Genomic DNA, 22,297 nt, shown 5'->3' with positions numbered 1-22,297 from the left:
AAAGTACTTGCCTTTGGTGAGTAACTTCGGTAGGTGAGAGTTGTCTTTGTCTTGGCAGCAACGCCTCTGGAAGGAGGGGGGTAAAGGGAGTTGGATAGACGGATGGATCATCGTCAATAATAATTGCAGATCTTTTTCATCCTCCTTCGATCAAATGTCCGTCCGTGTGGAGAACAAATTAGCAGCTGATGGGTATTTGTTGACAACGTGCTCAACCAGCTATCCACCCAAACAGCAATGTAGTGATATCCATTCCTACGCTGTGTCTTACAGTTACTAGTCAAGTACATAGCTTCAGACATTTGAAAGGTACTATTCTTCTGACGACAAGCTCAGTCTCAGTAGCAAGCAATAGACTACCTTCGTTGAGGCTCGCTGCTGATCGCCGTACTAGTAAGCTGCAGGTGTGGCCGGCTGCGTCTCCTTTCCTGCGAGCTGGTTTACAATATTCACCCCTGAACTCGTTCCAATGCGATCTGCGCCTGCTTTCAGCATCTTGATACAGTCTTCCGCGGAGCGAACTCCTCCACTGGCTTTCACTTTAGTTCCCTTTCCTACCAGCTCAACAACAGCCCGCATCATAGCGACGTCGTCAACATTGGCCCCCGCTCCCTTGAATCCTGTACTGGTCTTGACAAAGTCGGCCCCGGCCATGCTCGATATGACAGAGCCAGCAATAATCTCATCCTTGGTCAATTGCGAAGTCTCCAGGATCACTTTCAGCTTGACCGGCGATGGCGCCCCTTTCCGCACTTCGAGGACGTCGGCGTAGACATCCATGTACTGTCCTTCCTTCAATTTTGGCCAATTGATCACCATGTCTAGCTCACTCGCTCCAAGTTCTGCGGCGTCCAGCGCCTCCTTCTCCTTCTCCATGGTGTCATGCGTGCCTTCAGGGAACCCCACGACGCAGGCCACAGTGCACTCCGGGCTACTCTGGAGATTTGTAACGGCTCTGCGGACATGTCGCAGGCGAACGCACACCGCAGCGAAGTTGTATTTAGCGGCCTCCGCGCAGAGCTTGTCAATGTCCTCGTCTGTCGCATCTAAGGACAGCTGGGTGTGGTCGATGTACCGGTTCACGGAGGACGGAAGTGGGGTTTGGTATACGGGATAGACCTCCGGAAGCTGGTCCTTGTAACTGGAGATCACGGCACCCCATTCGGCATTGTTCGCAGGGAGAGTCATGGTGCTGGAATATGTGCTGACCTGGAGAAAACTCACACCGTCAACGCTATCAGTGGGCCAACGCAGTTTTGCTGTTGCGTCCCTCATCAACTGCGGAGAACCCCGATGAGTCACGTGATATCTGTTTCACTGCATCATGATGAGCTATATGGATGCTGATGTCCTCTGTAGTCATTATTCGCCTCCAGAATTAACCATGGATGCGGATGGAATCCCCGAACACCTGCTCTTCCAGCAGGTATGCCAGAGATAACGAGTCCACAGCCGTAGTGTCCCATGCATAGACCAGTCTTTATCAGAACAATCCGAGCTTCCATGGATGAACGGAAATACATCATATACGGCGCAGCGGGAGATGGCCTTTATATGCACACTGATAGCAAAGACGTACGCCGAAGATGTCACTATCTTCACTGTAATAAAAACCAAATCCCTGTGCCACGTACAAGACACACCGGTTCTCGTAACGCAACCTAACAAAAGCATCGCTAAAGGACAAGCCACAAAACACCCCTACCCAACCTCAACGGCAGCTTTTACACTCCGGCCCTCTAATATCGTCCACACGCCCAATCCTGCGAGGCCCAAATCCACCTCCAGGTCCGCCGCCGCCGCCGCCGCCTCCAGAGCTAGGACCACTGCCTCCCCAGCGAGGCCTAGCATTGTGACGGTTTCCTGACCGCGATACATTGAACTGGGAATTCTGAGCGGCAGTATAGGGATCGAGCTATGAAGGTCAAATGTCAGTAACTGACGTACAATATGCGGAGTGAATGATCCGGCGAGGCGCGGAGAAACGACCAAGTCAGAGATTATCGACGGGGCCTAACATACCGAGAAAAGGCTCACGAAATATAAGCCGAGGAAGAAGTAGATATTCTCGAAGAAGCGTAGAATGCGAACGGAGAGGGGAGGACTAAAGTGGGATGGCATTAGTCTTCTGCCTTTCGCTTTCTGGAAGCGGCTATCGTATCCGTACCTTGCGAGCACCTGCCCGTTCGAGAGATATGTCTTGTTGTCTGCTGGCATGTTGCAGTCGGTGCTGTTCGATGATAGATGGCAGTTGAGATGGTTGATGCTGACAAGAGCTGACTTGAGGATCCGCGGAGCGCTGCGGATGCCTAGGGGCGGAACCCGTGACTCCGTATAGATCCCTGTACGGAGAAGATATATTTCACGCAACTACCTCAAGCCCTGCTTCTGAAGGGGTTCGCGGCAGTACTTCTCAATCTTCTTCACTTTAACAGGTATTTCAAGAATTAAAACAAGCCTGAACCTACATTTTGGTTTAATGCAAAAGCTAAATGAGCAATCAACGTAACCATTTCATAGTGTTGAAACATAATCTATATGGGTATCTCTATCTCAAGTCGAAGACCTGTTGAAACAAAACTCCCCGCCCATGACATGATCTCTCATAACTCGTGTCCAAAAATTCACCGAATGCAAATGCTAGCCTTATCAAGAGGCATTCAGCACACTACCGTCCTTCATAGACTCATCCAAAACAGTATGCAATTCATCCAGGCCTCGGAATCCCTCCTCAACGATCCATTTTTGACCGCTGGGTCGGTGTAGAACGTGACAGCTGGCTCCCACAATGAGCAACCCGGGGGGACGAGACCCCTCAGCTTCAAATGCCAAGCAGACATGCTCAAGAGTTGAACGAATAACCCGCTGATCCGTGCATGAAGCCCGTTCCACGATGGCGCATGGAGTGTCCTTGGGCCAGGCCGTTCTCGCACGGGAGCTGTCATCTGCCGCCGGTAGGGTGGTCAGTGATTCCACAAGTGCAGACAGTCTATGCAGTGTCATCAGGAAGACAACCGTCTGAGTCGGTACGTAAGTAGGAGGCTCTGGAGCTGCGCCTTTCCTTCCGGTGCCGGTGCAGACTAGAACCTGGTCCGAAACACCACGATGGGTAGCAGGGATATCCGCGAACAAGGGGGCACTGAGCGCGCTAGTGATTCCGGGAAGAACCATGGGTGTAAAACCTTCGCCTCGGAAGTACTCAAACTCCTCTCCTCCTCGACCATAGAGATACGGGTCACCCTGTTTCAGCCGAAGTACGTACCGCCCCTGGCGTAGTGCTTCGATTCCCATTTGCATAAACTCTTGTTGTGCTTGATCCGCGTTTCCGGGGAACTTCCGCGCAATGTGGACTTCAGTCCGGCGCGGGATCAAGTCCAAGACCGGAGCAGGCACAAGCTTATCCGCCAATATAATGTCTGCATTCTGAATCGCATGATAAGTTGCGCGAGTGAGTAGATCAGGGTGACCTGGGCCAGAGCCAGCCAGGACAATCTTTCCCTTCTTAGATAACAACGCAGCCCCATTCATGTCGCTGGCATTTTCTTGACCAGCGGAGTAGGCCTGAAGGATTCTTTCGATATCAGAATCGGTGATAGTGGCGAGTTTGCGTAATGGCCAATACTCGCAAATCTGAGAAAGCCAGCGCATGCGTCTTGTTTTGGCGGCCGATTTGTCATGCTCTGTGACCAAATTGTTGAAAGTATGTTTTTGGCCTGTCGAATCATCGTCGTCGCCGTCGAAAAGGCCATCGCAGAGTCCTGCAGCGTAGTCTTCTGCCCAAAGACGCTTTCTTACCGCACCGAGTCTGTCTATGGCGGTCCCAAGGTTCGGAGGAAGCGAAGCAGAAATTTCCCTCCTCAGGCGAGAAGCGAGCTTGCAGCCACGGCCAGAAGTCGTAATTCCGATGTGCAGAGGGCCATCTGAGTACGTAGAAAGCAAGCTGAAGGAACAGAGATCCGGTGCGTCAGACACATTCACGGGAATTCTCAGCCGTCGGCAAAGCTTCGAAATGTGGGAACCTATAGAAGCGTCAACAACCACAAACGCTGCTATAGGAAAAATTAATCAATGCTTACTCAACGGGTCACTCCCGCCGAGAGTGACAAACACCATGTCGACAACATGGTCGACTTCTTCCCTCCCAAGGGTGGTTAGATCAGCGTCTTGGAACGCTCTGCGTATCCATTGCGCTGAGCCATCTTCGAAGCGCTCGGTCAGTGCATAGTGCACATCGACCGTATCTGGTGCGATGATGATAGGTTTCGCTCCCACGCCTACACTCTTGGCACAACGGGCTCCTGCTAAAGGGTTCGTCCCAATAATTAAGTGCACCTGATGTTCGGTGTTCATAGCCATCAGCAAAGGCGCTTGACAGCCATTGTCGCAAGACGCATCCTTCATCGTGACAGATTGCCACCGCAAGCAATGCCCAATGCGAAGAGCTTTGATTCTCTTCTATGAGGTAGAAAACGTGAATATGAACGCCGCAGAAGGGTTGCTTTGACTCTTATATCTAGCCCAACCGCCTTCGATCCTCAGCCTTAAGAAAATGGGCTCGAATCGCTTTTTGAATTTCCGCGGAAATACCAAACCCAGGATGAAGCTTATTCATACGCTGGAGATAACAGTGACTCCCCCCAAACGATTGTCGCAGATGACAGGACCGATAAGCTTATCAAGAGTATTATAGAACAGAAATTCAAAGAGAATCTGTCAAGTGCAACAACGAAAACAATTGACTTTTTAGACATTCATTTATTTCCGCTGGTTTGTACGCCGTGGAGCCCGAAATAGTTAATGCGATATTGCGTGATCGTACCTTGCGCTTATCTAAGCCTCCCAGCGATGTTACCAGGAACAGATGGGATAGACTGATAAGGAAATCACATTAACGATAATAATAACGGGTCCATTTGGGGAATCGACAAGAGACTGGTGGAAAGGATCTTAATGGCAGCCAAAGCAAAAGCCTTCATGCTGGTAGTGACCATACGTCCTCCATCGTAATCTTGACTGATCCTTATCGCCATGTCCCAAGCATCAGTTGAACATTACATCGTGTGAGCTTCGATAAAGACATATTCTAAGGAGGCTAAACACCCTGAAGCTGCCGTCAATTTCTCAGGACTTCCGTTGTGAGGGCATCGGATCACGAAACAGCGATGTGCATGAGAAAGGCAGGTTTGTTCAGGATTGCGAGAATGTAGAGACACTGGGCTTGTCTGTAGTTCGATCGCAGTGATGCCGTGACACGTGACACGAAGCTTCCGCCAGCTTGAGCTGGTCCGCAGAGCAAGGCGCAGGTACACCGTACACACTGTCAGAGCTTCAAGTTCCTCTATCTAGAATCTATTTCAAACCCAATCAGCACTCTTCTTCCAGATTTATTTGTACCTCTGGGATATAGAAATACAGGCACTTCTAATTTCCACGCATCAGAACGATCATTTCAAGAAGTGACGTCTCAGCGCTTGTCACCATGTCCGACGGAGGCCTCTTGAAGCCGGAGAAGGATTTCTCGAAGGATGCTGACAAGCTGATCCCAGAGGCAGAGCAGCTGGCAAAGGTTTGAAACATTTACTCTCTGGTGTTGATTTACTAATCTCCCTAGTCCGATGTTGAAGCCGCCATCGATAAGCTCCTGGTCCTTGAGAAGCAAGCACGACAGGTATGCCATCATACTCGATCCTACCTTCCTGACGACTCAGACTAACCTGACACTCGATCAGGCTTCTGATCTCGCTACTACTTCACGGATTCTTGTCACCATCGTGACAATCTCCAAAGACTCGGGCAACTGGAATCTCCTCAATGACCAAGTGCTCCTGCTCTCCAAGAAACATGGACAACTCAAACAGGCCACAACGAGGATGGTCCAGACGGTGATGAAGTTTTTGGATGAGACACCTAGCGTGGATGTGAAATTGTCTGTGATCGAGACGCTGCGAACCGTGACCGAGGGCAAGGTAAGTACTCCATAACAGGCCCGTCGCTCCAGTACTCTTGTTGCTGATACCTCTTGCAGATTTTCGTCGAAGTAGAGAGGGCTCGTGTAACACGCATTTTGTCGAACATCAAGAAATCACAGGGTGACGTCAATGCTGCCGCCGACATCCTTTGCGAGCTGCAGGTGGAAACCTTCGGTTCCATGACGAGACGCGAGAAAACAGAGTTTATCTTGGAGCAGGTAGCTCTTTGCATAGAACGTGGTGATTGGTCACAAGCTGCGATCTTGAGCCGCAAGATCAACAAGAGATACTTCGCACGCAAGCCAAAGAAGTCAGCAGAGGAAATCGAAAAGCTCAAGAAGGCGGCTGAGGAAAGAGAAAAGACACGTGCTCCCGATGAACCTCCCATGGAAGTCGACGAAGATGTGACAGATCTGAAGCTTCGCTATTACGAACAACAGATCATTCTCGCAAATCACGACTACAAGTATCTGGATGTTTGCAAACACTATCGCGAGGTCCTGGACACGGAATCAGTGCAGAATAACCCGGAGCAACTGCGAGCAGTAAGCCGATACCTAACCTGTCTTCTAATGTGGAAACTGACAATAGTTACCAAGGTGCTTGCCCGCATCGTCTACTACATTGTCCTCTCTCCATACGACAATGAACAGTCCGATCTGCTGCATCGCATTCAGCAAGATTCCAGACTCTCCTTAGTTCCTGTTGAAGCTCGCCTGATCAAGCTCTTCACCGTCCCAGAGCTGATGCGTTGGCCCATGGTAGCCGAGCAGTTTGGTCCACATCTCTGCAACACGGACGTGTTCAACGCGCAACCCAGTCAGTCCGCGGAGGATCAGGCACACAAGAGGTGGCAAGATCTCCGCAAGCGTGTCATTGAACACAATGTCCGCGTGGTAGCCAAGTACTACACTCGCATTCAGATGGGCCGTCTGACTGAACTCCTCGATCTGACCGAGGAAGAGACAGAGAAGTACATCAGCGAGCTGGTGACATCAAAGACCATCTGTGCCAAGATTGATCGTCCAGCACGGCTGGTCAATTTCGCCAAACCTCGAGATGCCGATGATGTGCTGAACGAATGGAGCAGCGACATGAAGAGCCTTCTTGGGTTATTGGAGCGCATTGATCATTTGATTACCAAGGAAGAGATGATGGCCAGAATTCTTCCATCCCGCGGGGAGAAGGGCAAGGCTCGTTGAGATCATCTGGCCAGTGCCGCATATGTGGATAGCGGTCATGACTGGATTGGGCTCTAGATATTTTGCAACAGCGTGTAAAATATTCTGATAGTGAACGACCCACGGATTAATGCGTACGCAGATCCCAATCCCTTGTAGCATAGACCTTATTGTCTCTGGCACTGATCGCAATTGTCTTGTTGTATTCTTCTAAGGCACGATGCTTCTAAGTCTATAGACATGATCTGAATAGTCGAGTCAGATATATACAAAGCGGGTAGTAAGGTCAAAAATGGCGACCCAAGTCTAAAATGGCAAATCCATATCTCTAACGTCATCTTCCTTTGCATCCGCCTTCGCTTGCTTTCCTTCCAGTTGCTCTTTGATGAACCGCACCGCAGCATCCAAATACGGTCTCTGACTAGGCAAAAAGTGCCCACCAGGATGCCAGACAACCTTCCCCTCCTTTTCCGGCTCACCAGCGCAGGCTTCGACCAGTGCACGACTGCGTGTATCATCAACAACAGCATCTAACGACCCCAGGACATGCAGAATGGGCGTTTGAATAGGTGGATTCTCATAGAACGGCCGATACCGCGGCCCCGGCGACCGAAACCCACTATAACACAACGCAAACTTCAAAGGCGGATGGCCCGCTTCCTCAAACGACGCAGGAAACGCGACACCCGCAACAGGCTCCTTGACCTCGAACCCCTCCGAGGCAACCTTGGGATCCGCGAAATGCTCGAATGCCTCCTTTCGACCGGGCTCAAGCAGCGACGCAACCATGGCGGCCATCGCGGCGCCCTGCGAGAACCCGATCACGCCGTCGAAGGGCCCTTCCTCGCGGAGGACTTTGGCGATGGCATCCAGGCCGCCTTCAAGGCCGACGTAGAGGGGTGGATCGGCAGTGTTTGAGCGGCGGTACCACCCGTATGCTTCTATTTGCTCCTGCTGCTGTTCTGCGGTGGAACCCTCTGCGGGCGGCTCGTAACCTGGTATGTCGGAGGGGTTGAGGCGAGTAGGGCCTGTTGGGTAGATGGCGGAGACTTCGTGGAGGGGAAATGCCTTTGTGATATGCTTGATGAGGGCGCGGCTTTTGGCGTGGAATAGGGTGCCGGACTGCGTGTAGCCGTGAAGCATGAGGAGTTTGAGGGGTTGACGGGGCGCCATGATGAGGGATGGGGCCAGGTAGACGAGGGTCACAATTAGCAAGAGGGTATGCAGATTCTCTATAAAATGTCCATGAATGCGAAAGTGAAGCTGAATGCTCGATATCTCTTGGCCCAATCTCTAGACAAGGTATCTCTCTAGCGCAGTGGGAAACTCCTGTGCGATAAGATAAGGCGCGGCAACTTTTCCTTGCCTTGATTTTGGAGTAGCTCCACCACTTCTACTGACTCCATGAGGTATCGAATTCGATCTTCGTCATCCAACATCGCCTAACCTCATCGACTGATCGCTTACTAGTTACTAATAATTTCCCGCAAACGACTTCTCACTCACCACAAACGCAGCACTGTCCATCTAGGCCGCTACGTCATCAAAATGAGCGCTGAACAGCTCGAATTCAACGTCGACCGCATCGACGCCAAAATGGAAGAGCTCCTCGCGTACGTATCTGCCTGCAAGCATCACCAACAAGCTAGCACACGCACGCCAATCGTCGGCCATCTCATCTTAGCGTCACGCCCAGCCTGAGTCAGATGGTTCATCGCTAATATGCGAACTGTGCCAACAAACAGATCCTTCGAGGCCCACCCGCAGATGCAGCCCCCCAGCACCCACCCAACCCTCTTCTTCCTCTTCGATTTCGTCCGCAACACCCACCGCGAACTGCAAGAAATTGATATGGACAAGTTCCGCGCGGGCGACGCCAACGCCCGCAGCATGGCCCAGGACGTCCTTGGCCGGAACAACTTCACCAACACCCTCGTCAACGATACCACGGGTAAGCTGGCGCTGATGACCGGCGGCGATCCGAACAACCCCGTGGACTTTGGAGAGGAGATCCGGGAGAAGGCGAAGGCGCTAGTTGAGGTTTAAACTTCGTTTTGAGTGTTCTGCCCATTTTTCTGGCTATCGCTAGGGGTTGGCAGGAGACTGGAGGATGGATGGGCCACGAAGGGACAAGGAGCTGGTTCTTCTGCCCTAGTTCGCATCTCCATTGTTCCCATCGAGGTCTAGGATGACGAATGGTTCGAGATATCCCGCTTGAAGCTTATAGCAGGCTGATTACTGAATGGCGGGACTCTCGTTAACATTATAGTGTATGAGCAAGTCGAGCACGAATGAAACTTTGTATTGTTGCATGAGTTTCGCTCAGCTGTCAATCGGTGCAGCTTGCCTCTTATCCTGCAGTCTGTCAATAGTGTCATATTTGTAGTTTGCTTAGGGAATCGCGGACTAGGTGGGGCATCTTGGGGCAACCGGGGTAATAATCGATAAGAAAGGCGTGAATGGGGACAAGGCCGATGTCAAAGACGATATACACCTAGCGAGGTAATATCTACGAAAGTGTGTAGCAAATAGCACAAGACGAATGTGGAAACAAGTGCATTTACATATACAATTACATGGGCGACACCAGAGGACTGAAACTAGGGCTTGAGATTCACTACAGCAGTCGAGACTAACTACAGCTTAGCTACAGAATAAACCGTAACAAACTGCAAGCTCTCCTGCCATGAACACTCGCTCCCGCATCATCCACCAGCAACATCGCCCGTCCTAGCGCTGAACCGGCCACTCCAGAGTCCATCCACTGCCGTCAATGACGAACGCTCAGTTTTATCCGACATCTGGGTATCGTTGTAGCCAGCCAGGCTCGTGCAGATGTTGTTCGTTATCGTCAAGAGGAGCCCGTCATCGTCCGTGTCGTTTTTCCAGTGTAACCGAGATACAATCCGTTAATGAGAAGAATCGTCGTACAATATCAACAAGTGCGTGAGAACAAGTGAAAGAACAGAGTTAAGAAGCAACGAGTAGAAGATGTGCAGAAACGGATTGATATAGTGTTGGACCGTGTTCATGTGCCAGATATCCGGAACTCCCCTCCATGAGAATAAAAGCTTAACAGATCGTCAATGCTTTTGGGTGTGGCAATTAACTGCCCGGTAATGCTTTTTTTCGGATCGAACTTTGTAATTTTTTTGAGATTTCCCGCAAAGGGGGCGAGGACTCCATCTTCTATCTGCAATCTGCTCTCTCAAAAAAAAGATTAATCCATCGTCGAAGAAGAACGCCACATTTCCCAAATCATCGCTCCGGCTTTGGTTGCGTCGTAATGTGACATTTACTTCCTCCGGAAGGAGCAGCCCTCAGTGAGTCTGGCCTTGCCACCGGTGGGCTGGCAAAGAACGGTCGAGCAGCCGGCGCAGACGACGACGGTCTGGGCGTGGGAGAAGACGGTGGTGATGGTGAAGCAGCCGGGGCACTTGACGTCCATGAAGAAGGAACGGGGAGCAGGCACAAGGGTCTATTTGTCGAAGCGATTCCCAACATCAGCCATCGGATCCGAGACCTTGGTGGACTTGTATTTCGGTATCATACCTTAAGCTTGTGCTTGCGAGCCTCAGCCTGAGGAGTAGGGTTGAGGAGGTCGACCGCGAGAACCTATTGCAAAAGAAAGAACTTGTGTTAGCCGATGATCTTTGATGACTTTGTGTGATGAGAACCGGTCCGGCGACGGCGAGCACACGACGGGCAGCAAGCTCCTAGTCTGTGCAGACGTCCAGCAGCACGGCTAGGGGATATCCCAAGGTGTTGGATGAAGCCAAATTGCAAGCAGAACCTACCATCTTGACGAGACAAAAAGTCGATCAGCGAAATGGATTGAAATGCTGCGCTGACGGAGATGGCCTGCTTGAGGGGTGTTGAAGCGAAAGAGGTGGTCTCGTGGAGATGGCGAAGTTTGAAGGGAATTCTCTGAGGGCGTCGCCCAGCCGGACCCGTTTGGGGGAGAATAGGGCTCAAACCCTCGCTTACCTTCCTCTTACTGGTAATTTTGACACGGCCCGTGTGCTCGTCCCATCCCCGCCCAAGAGGTAGCCAATCATGTTGTCTGTTATGTTTGTTGAGGTATAGCTTGAGCCCCATTACCACTATTCCTGATTAGGTAGTGTTGTCGCCATCAAGGTCCCATAGTCCGGTCTTTCTAGATCCGTCCAGCTACTTCTTTGTGATGGCAGAGCATAGCTCAAACCGTAACGTATCAAATTCATTAGAAAAGGCTGCTGTTGAACGAACCGCTAATCCAATTTCCGCATAACGTCGAACTCGTCATAGGCTGGTTTCCAGACCAGCTATAATATAGGCACCAGGTAGACCTTATGTACCTGAGGTATAGCTCAATAATCCAAATCGATCTAGATGAAGCAAAACAGTAACCCGACTGAACGGCTCTAGCATACAATACAATACAGTGCGATCGGGGATTGCTTTCCCACTTAAAGTCCTTCATTCATACCTCTTCCCGTCACACATTGGCTGTTATATGTGATTCTGGCATAGTTGATATGCAGCTGAATGGTTGCAGTGGGCAGTCTTTGACCTCATAGGACTTTCTTGGGTTGCCCGTTAGCAACTGGCCGCTCTTCGACATGTGGATACTTGATGGATAAGCACCAGATGTCAATGTAATCACATATTGTAGTGATAACATCGTGCTGGGGATCGTCAGTCTCGACTATGATTCCGTATTGTCAGGCAGCATAACGTACCACAAAACTTCCGTACACACCGATGGCCAGACCCAGACCTCCAAAGAGATAGGCGACTTGACCGGATTCGCTCCCAAGAACACTCTGCCAAAGACCAAGTAAAGACGCAGCACCATCCAGCACACCCAAAGCGAGAGGGGCAATGCCGATGAAGATATGGGAGAAAGGGAAGTCCGCTTTGATCAGGTGTGCAACAATCATGTTGCCCACAGCGTAGGCGTTGATCAAGCCCACTAACAGCATGAATGGAATCGTGTAGTGTTCCAGAATGGTAGGTTGCAAGTATAGGTAGACGGGGGCAAGCGTCCACATTGTAACCAGAGGAATCAAGCCATAAAGAGGTTTAACCGTGTCCTTTCCACGTTCAGCTTGAACCTTCATGACATGCACAATGCTAGACCCAGTGGCAAAGAAGAGGATGATGGCACCGTAGATCAGATACCACTGCGTGAAGGGCATCTCATACAAATGAGCGGGAATCACATCCAACTTGGGAACACCGATCGTCTCAAGCATGGGGCGGTGCCAGAAGCTGCCGCCGCCCTGGTAGGCAGTGAAAGCGAAGACGGTGCACAGAGTCAAGACACCTTCAACGGGACCAGAAATGATTCCCAGAGTCAAAACTTGAGTATAGTATTCATCCCATGTCTGCACATAGAAGGTCATAGTGGCTAACCCGAATTAGTACTCCGATAGAGTAATTCTAGAAGGCAATATCGGCGTACCTCCGAAGAGACTCAGTATAGTAGCCCAGGTCTGACCAAGGTTCGTCACGCCAGCAAAGATGATTACTCCGAGAGCCGTATTGCATGCATCAACACCTGCAGGGAAAGAGAATAAACATCGCGCTTTCTCTTCGTTCTTGAACCACACCCCCGGGCGGACGTTTTACTTACTGTGGTCAAACAGCTCCCCAAGGGGGCTGCTTTGTCTTGTTCTCCGCCTGTGGACAAGACTCAGTCAATCTAGTCTACTAGCAGATGGGAAGGAGGACGGGAGTCCATACGCTTGCATGCCGTCTACTGCATCGAATGTCTGATACAGGAACAACCCAATGGCGCAACTGGCATAGACCCATGGAGGGCAATCGTGATCTAACGTTGGGTTGTACCATAAGATGGTGATGAAGTTGATTACCACAAATAAGAACCCTGTCAGGGTAATCTACCAATCCTCAGTTTGGTCTGTTAAAGCTCGATCAGCCAGGAGGACTAGAGACTTACGGCATTAGGCCTGGATAAAAAGACGTAGAACACTACTGTTAGCTAGGCCAGGTAACTGAAAGGGTTTAAATATCATTGGGGGCGTAGCTACTCACGCCATGCCCATGGGGAAACAGTTGATCACGCATCGGTTATAGAACGGCTTGAGGACATATCGACTAATCAACGAGTGATCCACTCCAGCATATCGATAAGACTTGAGGTTTGGCAATTGATGCTGCCGAATATAGGTCATCTTGTCGACCTTGCTTCAGCCCCGGGATAGTCTATGGGAAGTATGCTCAGGAGTGCCGCTGCTTCGCTTTTGTTACGATCAGAGAGTAGCCAAGCCGGCGGTGAATCCTAAACTTCAAGTACAAAGAAGGTCGAGGTAACCAGAGGAGGCCAAAAATTAAAGATCGAAAGTTCAGTGTATATTATAAAAGTAAGGCATCGGTGGAACTCCTAGCAAAGTAATGGCGACGACGAGGGATATTGAAAAAGGACAGATGGACCGCTGCTCTGGATTGTTGACGTTCCCTTTTAGCACCAAACTTCTGTCTTGTCTACTTTTTTTTCTGCCGGCGGAAAAACAGCCTTGAGGGCGGGATGCGGGGCCAAAGAAACCTGCCGCATGTATTCGAACTTACGGTACTTTACGCTTAGGTTTCTTAGCTCAAGGTTGCACGGATGCATTGGATGCATGGAGTCGATGAATCCACGAATGGCATAAAGATGGATGATTAACTAGACATGCTGTTATCAGGCCTGAACCGAGGTCGGTGTTATCCTAAGCTGTAGAAGTGCAGTGCGTTTTCTGTATTGAACGTCACGTGATTAGTGTATTTGAACCTTGTGACCAACTGGCAAAGCATTTTGCACGTGAAGCACGTAAGTCCAGCCACTATCTAGGTACTACCCAGAACTTTCAAAGGGAGAGCAGCAAGCTACGAGTGAAACGGCGCCTGACTCAGCTTGTCGCAGTCCACAAAAAGCGGGGTAAAACTGGGGGAGACTGATCATAATCAGATGCCGCAGTAGTATGGAATAAGTGCTGTTGTGCCAAGTTGGCTACTAAGACACGGATTCTTTCCTGATCCGAGGAAACACTTGCGGATGCAGGCAAAGCGAAGGAGGGAGAGAAAAGGCTCTCTAGGTAGATCGCTAAATACAACGTTGAGGAAAATGTTAGGAACAAGATAGATACATAGTTAAAACGCCATGGTGTGGTTTATAAGCTAAGTAGGCATAGTAGCAGAATACTGTGGAGGGTGTACAGAACCACAGCGTGCCAGTGAAATCAGAGAGCTCGTCTCCATAAAGCAGCAGCCCTGGCAGCTACCACTGTCTGTCAGTCGCACTTTCTCCCCGACGCTCTACAATCTCAATCATGGCACTCAGAACCTTGTGTGCAGGAACCCAAGCCAGTACGGCTCCGGTCGCTTGACTACCACGATCACACAAGTGGACAACCTGGTTACGTGATTGCAAGCTCATAAATCTCCAATGCTCGGACCGATTTAGCCAACGGGGCTCCATGGCATGGGGATCAGAATCCGGCTCTGCATGCTTTGAATGAGTGGCACCGTCTTGTGGACTGTCTCTGCCCAGCCTTCAATGCCCCACGACTGCTCGCGACGGATCTTGCGCTCCTCCAAATTCGCAAACTGCCAAAGGTGGTGGACTGTGTTCAGGTCACCAATCTGGACGAACCATGCACCGACACCCTCCATAACTTCACGGCGCGCCCTCAAGCCGCGGCGCCAGTGTGTTTCCCACTCAAGCAAGTTTCCAGGGTGAAGGGTGTAGGACCGAAGCTCAAAGAGACCACCGAGGCGGCGTGGAGGAGTTGTTGGCCAAAAGGAGAATTCCTGCATCAGGGACGTCTTCTTGCTCTTGATCAGACTCTTCAACTTGCGGTCAAATGCTGGGAACTCGGGATGTTGAGAAATGTTATGCAGAGAGGCATGGTAGCCCTCGTAACGCTGGTACTCCCAAATGTGCACTGCCGGAAGGCTACGTCAGCAATGGAAAGACTCAATAGAGACGGCTTCAACGGAAGGGGGCCCATGGGAAATTTTTGTTTTGGAGTTATAGAGGAAAATACCGAATGTGTCATTATCTCCCACTTGCGTGCGCCAGCTTCCAACCAGATTAACCCTGTTTTCTTCGGTGTTGGCCATGCGGGGATACCACTCGCCGACGAGAGCGACATATTCATCTACTTTGTCGGGTTTGACGTCGTGGAAGACAATCGAATGGACGTATTTGCCGCGAGCGAGGACTTGCGAAAATGAACGCTCGATGTCCTTGTCGAAATGCTGGCCTTCCTTCGTTCCGTAAATAAGAGAAGACAAGGGGCCACGCTTGGGAGACTGGTTGGCTTCTGACAACTGCTCGTCTCCTACAGAACGGTGGGTGGAAAGTAAGCCCAATGCCTTGCTATCAAGAACGCTGGCGGCATCAACAACAGGGCTAAGTTCACTGCTCGCATTGCTCGGTCGGGGAGCAGTGGGAGCGGTAGCGTACTCACGGAAGCGATCACGAATAGCAGGGGAAGCTGGGGTAGAACCAGAAGCATCGACAGACTGACTCTCTTGCTGTTCCCTCTTCTTGCGAGCTGCCTCCAAATTCTCGCGGAACTCCTTCTGACGCGCGTTAAATTCAGCGGCCGAGTCGGGTGTAATGTCACGGATGGAAGGAGCCCGATAGACGGTGGTAGACGAGCAGAATGGCCGTACGAGCGATGACACCGGGCGGACAAAACGCGGGGCGAGCATGTTGGGCTGAATGTACAAGATGCCCAGGAAGACAACAAGGAGAGAATCAAAGGATTGGCAACTGAGGCACAGTGCAGCAAATTGGTATGGTCTGACAGTGGATTAAATGACTCGGTTGAAGGGACAGTCGAAGGGGGGGAAAGGAAGGATTCACAAGGAGCAAAGACAGCAGAAACACAGACAGCGGTTGTTCAAAGAGGGGAAGCACAAAGAACAAGCAGTGATATTTAATATTAATGAAACTGGCACGCGATCTATTGACGAAACAGCTTTAAATCTGGAAAGAAAGCTGCAGAGACACTGTACTTGGTAATATGTGTGCGGGTTGTTGCACAGAGGCAGTTGCTTTTTGTGGCGTGGGAGTTAAGTAGCAAGCACAGTGATCAGCCAGGTGGATGTAGGAGCGGAGAAGCGCTAGTCACCCAATCAGACTGCTATGAATTGGCAACAGATACAGGTAATGAAACTGGTATATTCAGATGGCTGATACAGAATACTAGATGTGGTTAATTATTGGTAGACCAATGATTGTGGAAGGAAATAAATGAGATGGACAAGCGCGATGAGGAGATGGTCTGCAACTGAGTGGAAAGAAGCTGGGGAAAGCAGCTTACTCTGAGACCGGAGTTCCTTAGGTTACCGTAGGACCTATGGTAGCTAAGTACTGGAAGTGCGGGGAAACAAAGCCCAGACAATGTACTGCCACTGCGGAGTAGTATTCTCGCAGCCTTAGGTAAACTGCAAGGAGGAGTTGATATCCCAGGTAAAAAACAAAGCTGCAAGAGCTACAAGAAACGGAAAATGTAGATAGATGTAATGTACTACTCTGTAGAGGTGGCTCTAGTTCTCAGTCCTGCTTGTGCTAGCTAGCTGAAAGGCCACCATACTAGAGTAACGACTGATGACGACAGTGGTGTATTTATGAAGGTCCCCGTCCAGAATGTTCATCATTAATCGTGATAAATGTTTACCCTGAAGAGCTCCATCTCGCTTCTCTTATCGGTTTAAATCTGCATGCCAATTTGCCTCTACCGCAGATGCTCGAGTCGACAGCTTTAGTTCCTATTTTGTCCCGGCCCGACCGTCCGAGATTTGGTGACGTCGATGGGAAGCTCCTACTCTAACCGTCTTACTAAGGCCCCTCTGGTACTACCTCTTACAGTAAGGTGTCAAGGCAGCTCCCATCCATCGGCGATCCAGGCTCGGCCGCAACCAGTCAAAATCACCGCCACAGCTACTTCTCCCTCTTCATTGCATTCCCCTCCACCGAGATAACCCACTTGGCTGTGTACCGCCTAAGGTAGTACAGTGATCACTACGGATACTGTGATCTGGTATTCCTTTCGCCAGTAAAGTAAATACTGGGTGCATCACCAATTCTTTGAATCCTTCACATATATTTCACCAGAACACAATGACGGATTCTTTGAATCCACCGCTCTCATACGAGGCTTCGGCCACGACCACTCATCCTCTTGTCGCAACTACTCTCCCTTCCGAGGTAATTGCGTGTTTGAAAAACTCCAGATTCGTGCGTTGCTGCTCTCCTTCACTTAATCAATGTGTTCTCCTCGCCAGTATCGACTAACTGATTCTGGACAGCTCCATCTTGCAACTTGCGATGGCCTTACTCCCCACATCTCTCTCATGTCCTACACCTATCTGCCGTCAACCCCCTTCGATCCATATCCGACAATCATTATGACAACGAATCCATCGTCACGCAAGACGAACCATCTCATGACCAATCCACGAGTCTCTCTTTTAGTTCATGACTGGGTGTCTCACCGTCCCCCCACCCGCGCCCCAAACCCCAGTGGGCAACGCGATGGTTCCCCGCCGCCCGTTGCAACCCGGTCGTCCTTGGCTAGTCTGCTCCTCAATCTGAACACCAGCGCACTATCCAGCATTTCGACAACTATCACTGGTACCGCCCGATTTTTGGAAACTGGTTCGGAGGAAGAAGCCTGGTGCAAAGAGAAGCATCTGGAGAACAACACTTTCGAGGAAGAGCTGGGTATGTTCGGTCAACAGCAGCAGGCTGCTGGTCATCGGAGACCCAGTCTATCGATTGACAATGACGTACGGGTTGTCACGGTCCGGGTAAGAGAAGGTCGCATTGCAGATTGGAAGGGTGGCGTACGGGATTGGAAACTGGTGTCTGAAAGCGAGCAACAAGTCGACGAACCACTTGTCAACGGGACCGTGACTCCATAGGCTCAGCCATTCGGTTCAACACCTTGACGAGGAGTCGTCAGTTTCTTGAGCAGCCGTTGACCTTTGCACAAAGCTGATTATGCTGCACACTAGGGTTTTTTGAGTACATGGCCGTGCATGCATACTCTTTTCAATCCATGTCCGTTGAAGTCTGTCTCAGCAATTAGGCTTCCCGAGCCGTAAGAATGTATTTTATTTATGTAAGAGGGAGAATCGACGTATATATTCGATCGCAAGCACAATTGATAAAATCTTGTACTTCGCCAAAGCTATCCAGTAGGATGGTTTGTCATCACATGATCTCACGTCACAAGGGATCTATCTTATCAAGACCCTAGACACCTCCGACGGGATTCTATAACTCCCTCCGATCGCATTAGTCTCGCAACTAACCTGATTTTCGATCCTACAATTACGCAGGATGCACTCATCCAGACTCAATTGCATCTAAGCTCCGCCTCAACTCAATTGCAAGAACAAGCCACCGCAATACCTCCAACCATGAAACTTGCACACCTTCATTTCCCCGACATCACCTCCTTCACCCGGGTCGCCCATCTCCAGCAAATCCTCACCACCCGTCTTCTCGCATACAAGCGACTGAGCTCTCCGGTAACTGCAGGCACAGGAGCGATACAGCCTAGCGAGACAAATTCGCCACCCCCAGATCCCACCATCATAACGTTCACCCCGAATCCAGTCTACACAACTGGCCGCCGAGACCTCCCACCCTCCAACACCGCCCCTTCCTCGCCATCCGCGCCTCTCTCCCTCCCACCGTCCCTGGAACCCATCCGCTCCATCCTCACCGCACCATCCAATGGCTCGCCCAGAGCAGAGTACCATCCCACCCTGCGCGGGGGGCAGACAACCTACCACGGGCCCGGACAGATGGTCGCATACACGATTCTAGATCTGCGACGGCTGGGTCTGACCCCGCGTTGCCATATCCGCTTGCTCGAGAATAGCGTCATCGATGTTCTGCGCGGGTATGGCATCCAGGGATTTGTGACCGAGGATCCGGGCGTGTGGGTGCGGCCGCGGCCGGCTACGAACACGGCTGCGGCGATGGGTTTGTCTGCGGGCGGGGACGGGGATGCAGATGGTGTTCTGCCTAAGAAGATCACCGCTGTGGGGGTTCATCTCCGTCGGAATATCAGTAGCTACGGGATCGGGTTTAATGTGACGGAGGAGCCGATGTGGTATTTTCAGCAGATCGTGCCGTGTGGGCTTGAGGGACGGGAGGCCACGAGTCTGGAGGGCGAGGGTGTGCCGGGTGTGTCCACCGGCGAGGTTGCGGACAAGTTCGTGGATGCGTTTGTACAGAGGGTGAATGCGGATTTTGCATGTGGGGCGCGTGCAACGGGGGAGAAGATCGAGGGTGTGTATAGTATCCGGGAAGAGGATCTCCTCTGACAATAGAAAGGAGGAAACAAAAGCTTCGCAGTGACACTGGTGTACATTATTTTAACCTATCATAGTAGTGTTGCAATATCTACCCAATAGACTTTGACATAGTCATCACAGTTGAAAAGGTACCTGGGTGTACGCGTGTTCTGCAGGAACATTAGGAGGAATGAAGTCGCCACCTTCATTAATCACTCCAAGGATATGATACCAATCATAGAAGGAAAGGAAATCAAGTAAACAAGGCAAGACAATCAAGTGCTCCACAATCCGTACTCGGGTATTACCTCTTGATAACCACGTACCCAAAAATCATTAGGAATATGAAGGAAGTAGGTGTCGAAAAGTATATATAGAGAAGAGAAGTTGTCGAAGTATGTCACGCTGAAGCGCTGAAGTGACCCCGGAGAGGCCAAAGGAGTAGAAAAGATGTAGGGTATCTGTGATCACCAGCCACGATATGCGGCTGACTCGCGTGAGTCAAAATGAGCCGACTGTTAGAGGAAGAAGTCGGCATGCAAATGGGATTGTGGATCGGACCGATCGATCTGGAGGTGTTCCTCAGCGCTTGTAACGAGTCATTCAGAGAATGATGCACTGTCCCTTGGACCCGCTGGATCCTGCAGGCTTCACATCAAGAGCGACCTTGGCAGCTTCATAAAAGGTCTCTCTGATACCGCGATTCTGAACAGCAGAGCATTCTATCATATCACACATTAATAGCTGAGCGCCGACTCATCGTTGAGGAGTCTCTCACCAAGGTATTTTACAGCGCCGATTTCCTTCGCTTTCGCTAATCCTTGTTCGAATGTGATAGCGTTCGGGTTGTCGTTCAACTCGTCGTCTTTTCGCAGATCGCATTTGAGCGCTGTGAGGACCAACTTCACGCCGGGGCAATTCTCGCGAATCTCATCAATCCATTTCGTCGCCACGTTTTCGAACGAGTCGGGACTATCGACCTGCACAAGAAAAGGACATGGTCAGGCCTTGTCTCCAAACTCTTCCCTTCGGACGTAGCCGGAGCCTCACGCTGAAACATAGCATTATAACATGTGTATCCTCGTAGGACAGCGCCCGCAATCGATCGAATTCTTCTTGACCGGCTGTATCCCACAGCGACAACTCCATGTGTACGTTATCGACGAATATGTCTGGAATGAATGAGTACCTTCGACCGGCGTCTGTGCGATATGGGATGAATACCGTGGACATAGTTCTCTACCAAAACGCAACTGTTAGCAACTACCCGACTTTGCAACTGAGGAATGCGCTCACCAAAAACAGTCGGCTCACTATCAGAGTCGCATAGGTTAGCACTGGATTGATGGCCGGGAAAAGAGAAGCTCACTAGACTGTCGGGAAGAAACTATTATCATGGTTAGCAAATGCTCGATACGTCGGTATGTAAAGACATCAATCGAGCTGCTGACCCTCTTGTAAACACATTCAAAGCCGACGTCTTGCCGCAAGCACCATCTCCTCTGTAGTCGCAGTCAGTTAGTCAGGCAGCTGCCCCCTGTGACTAAACTTGAGCCGTATGCAAAACTAACAAGAGCACCATCTTGCGCTGGACAACTTTCTGGCGCCCGCACAGCTCCATTTCGTAACGCAGTTTCGAGGATCCCTTGGTAATGTGGAGGGTGGAGTTGGATAAGGGGGTTCCAATTGGGGTAAAGTCAAGTGAGGGCAGGATGGATGTATATACCAAACAAATAGGACAGCGAGAGGGTAAGAATGCTAATCAAGGAGTGTTGAAAGAGGTATGCCGCCCCTAATAATAAAAGCAATACGAGTAGAATAGAGTTGCTAACTTGTCAGTTATCTACACCATAATCGGGTAAGCTTAAGAATTGAAGGCGGCGCAAGTCATGCCTCGTGGGCCGTGCAGAGTTGATGACATCGTATCCTCCTGCAAGAGCTGGCAATCCACGAATAGGACAATTGCCATCTGCCAAGAGGCTTAACATTGCTCCCGTTTTCCACGGTAGATACCTCGACCATAGCCCCTGAACCTATCTCTGGGTAGTTAGGTATCAATGATCGATTTTCTGATACTGGCCGTTCATTCTCAATAGCCGGGAGTCGCTAATAAATACGAGCCAGAAGCAAAAAACCGCGGTCACTGTATCAACAGCTCAGGCATGGTAACACGACAATCGTCAGCTCATGACTATTGACAATGTGCTTCACTAATGCGTAACTGTCCAAGTATTCGCATCATTTAAGTCACTTGAATGACAAGGTTCTGAAGGCTCACTCCACTATGTGATCCACTTCTAGATATCTAGACTCAGTACTCAGTGGCTCAGTGCTCTGGAAGCTGGAGCTTAGAGACAGCTAGCGTCTGGATCTTGGTATTCCTCAATTTGAATTGAGGTGAACTGAAGAGTTTATAGATAGTGTGAGCATGGAATATGTATGTACGCGTTTTGTTCGAGCCGTTTGAGATGCTTTGTACCCCAACAGCGTTGTATATTTGCTTGACCATAAAGAAGACTCGAGTTCTACATCTCCCATTCAAACATTCAATTGTAAGCTTGGTATCACCAACGACAGCCCTTGTGATGCAGTACTCTAAGGCTGTGTTATTGGGTATAATAACCATTATCAGCTACTCTATACGGAGTACAGATGAGGATCATGGTCCAACCCCAGCAAACAAGACCTAAAATAAGCAATGCAGAGTGCAAAAAAGCCGCTCAGCATGTTTCTATGTAAATATCTGGATATTAATTTGAACTACCGCCGATATTGTTCGAAACAATCAAATTATCTAGTCAGGCGTCGGAGCCAATATCTATCTAGCGCGGGGGCAGCAAT

General features: G+C 50.3%; 10 protein-coding genes across 10 annotated transcripts; 4 read left to right on the top strand and 6 right to left on the bottom strand.

The window, feature by feature from the left end:
- Nucleotides 1-390: 390 nt before the first annotated feature.
- Nucleotides 391-2,217, bottom strand: ALT_2098 (deoxyribose-phosphate aldolase; the record flags this gene model as incomplete). Its single annotated transcript, XM_033557883.2, has 4 exons — nt 391-1,209; nt 1,754-1,915; nt 2,023-2,104; nt 2,168-2,217. 4 exons carry the CDS (start codon nt 2,215-2,217, stop codon nt 391-393), a joined length of 1,113 nt encoding a protein of 370 aa, XP_033413774.2.
- Nucleotides 2,218-2,649: 432 nt separating this feature from the next.
- On the bottom strand, nt 2,650-4,401 carry ALT_2097 (putative siroheme synthase; the record flags this gene model as incomplete). The annotated part of the gene is made up of 2 exons (XM_033557884.2): nt 2,650-4,019; nt 4,077-4,401. The coding sequence occupies 2 exons, from the start codon at nt 4,399-4,401 to the stop codon at nt 2,650-2,652; spliced, it is 1,695 nt and encodes a 564-aa protein (XP_033413775.2).
- Nucleotides 4,402-5,479: 1,078 nt separating this feature from the next.
- On the top strand, nt 5,480-7,171 carry ALT_2096 (proteasome regulatory particle lid subunit RPN5; the record flags this gene model as incomplete). Its single annotated transcript, XM_033557885.2, has 5 exons — nt 5,480-5,566; nt 5,612-5,668; nt 5,730-5,966; nt 6,026-6,514; nt 6,569-7,171. 5 exons carry the CDS (start codon nt 5,480-5,482, stop codon nt 7,169-7,171), a joined length of 1,473 nt encoding a protein of 490 aa, XP_033413776.2.
- A 285-nt stretch (nt 7,172-7,456) lies between these two features.
- Nucleotides 7,457-8,323, bottom strand: ALT_2095 (alpha/beta hydrolase; the record flags this gene model as incomplete). The annotated part of the gene is made up of 1 exon (XM_033557886.1): nt 7,457-8,323. One exon carries the CDS (start codon nt 8,321-8,323, stop codon nt 7,457-7,459), a length of 867 nt encoding a protein of 288 aa, XP_033413777.1.
- Nucleotides 8,324-8,698: 375 nt separating this feature from the next.
- Nucleotides 8,699-9,196, top strand: ALT_2094 (uncharacterized protein; the record flags this gene model as incomplete). Its single annotated transcript, XM_033557887.1, has 2 exons — nt 8,699-8,763; nt 8,896-9,196. 2 exons carry the CDS (start codon nt 8,699-8,701, stop codon nt 9,194-9,196), a joined length of 366 nt encoding a protein of 121 aa, XP_033413778.1.
- A 1,249-nt stretch (nt 9,197-10,445) lies between these two features.
- On the bottom strand, nt 10,446-13,329 carry ALT_2093 (putative CDP-alcohol phosphatidyltransferase class-I family protein C22A12.10; the record flags this gene model as incomplete). Its single annotated transcript, XM_089599258.1, has 9 exons — nt 10,446-10,628; nt 10,703-10,765; nt 10,828-10,866; nt 11,872-12,542; nt 12,597-12,692; nt 12,768-12,814; nt 12,878-13,035; nt 13,095-13,104; nt 13,190-13,329. The coding sequence occupies 9 exons, from the start codon at nt 13,327-13,329 to the stop codon at nt 10,446-10,448; spliced, it is 1,407 nt and encodes a 468-aa protein (XP_089456404.1).
- A 1,264-nt stretch (nt 13,330-14,593) lies between these two features.
- ALT_2092 (NIPSNAP family protein) lies at nt 14,594-15,853 on the bottom strand (the record flags this gene model as incomplete). The annotated part of the gene is made up of 2 exons (XM_033557890.1): nt 14,594-15,078; nt 15,181-15,853. 2 exons carry the CDS (start codon nt 15,851-15,853, stop codon nt 14,594-14,596), a joined length of 1,158 nt encoding a protein of 385 aa, XP_033413781.1.
- A 1,414-nt stretch (nt 15,854-17,267) lies between these two features.
- On the top strand, nt 17,268-18,070 carry ALT_2091 (pyridoxamine 5'-phosphate oxidase family protein; the record flags this gene model as incomplete). Its single annotated transcript, XM_089599257.1, has 2 exons — nt 17,268-17,354; nt 17,456-18,070. 2 exons carry the CDS (start codon nt 17,268-17,270, stop codon nt 18,068-18,070), a joined length of 702 nt encoding a protein of 233 aa, XP_089456403.1.
- A 501-nt stretch (nt 18,071-18,571) lies between these two features.
- Nucleotides 18,572-19,486, top strand: ALT_2090 (lipoyl(octanoyl) transferase LIP2; the record flags this gene model as incomplete). Its single annotated transcript, XM_033557892.1, has 1 exon — nt 18,572-19,486. One exon carries the CDS (start codon nt 18,572-18,574, stop codon nt 19,484-19,486), a length of 915 nt encoding a protein of 304 aa, XP_033413783.1.
- A 707-nt stretch (nt 19,487-20,193) lies between these two features.
- rho3 (Rho family GTPase RHO3) lies at nt 20,194-21,077 on the bottom strand (the record flags this gene model as incomplete). Its single annotated transcript, XM_089599256.1, has 6 exons — nt 20,194-20,436; nt 20,507-20,628; nt 20,681-20,769; nt 20,826-20,843; nt 20,908-20,958; nt 21,028-21,077. The coding sequence occupies 6 exons, from the start codon at nt 21,075-21,077 to the stop codon at nt 20,194-20,196; spliced, it is 573 nt and encodes a 190-aa protein (XP_089456402.1).
- Between the last annotated feature and the right edge of the window lie 1,220 nt (nt 21,078-22,297).

The sequence above is a fragment of the Aspergillus lentulus genome (genome assembly GCF_001445615.1).
Source record: "Aspergillus lentulus DNA, contig: Alt04, strain: IFM 54703, whole genome shotgun sequence".
NCBI lineage: Eukaryota > Fungi > Ascomycota > Eurotiomycetes > Eurotiales > Aspergillaceae > Aspergillus > Aspergillus lentulus.
This window is presented reverse-complemented; position numbering and strand designations above follow the sequence as displayed.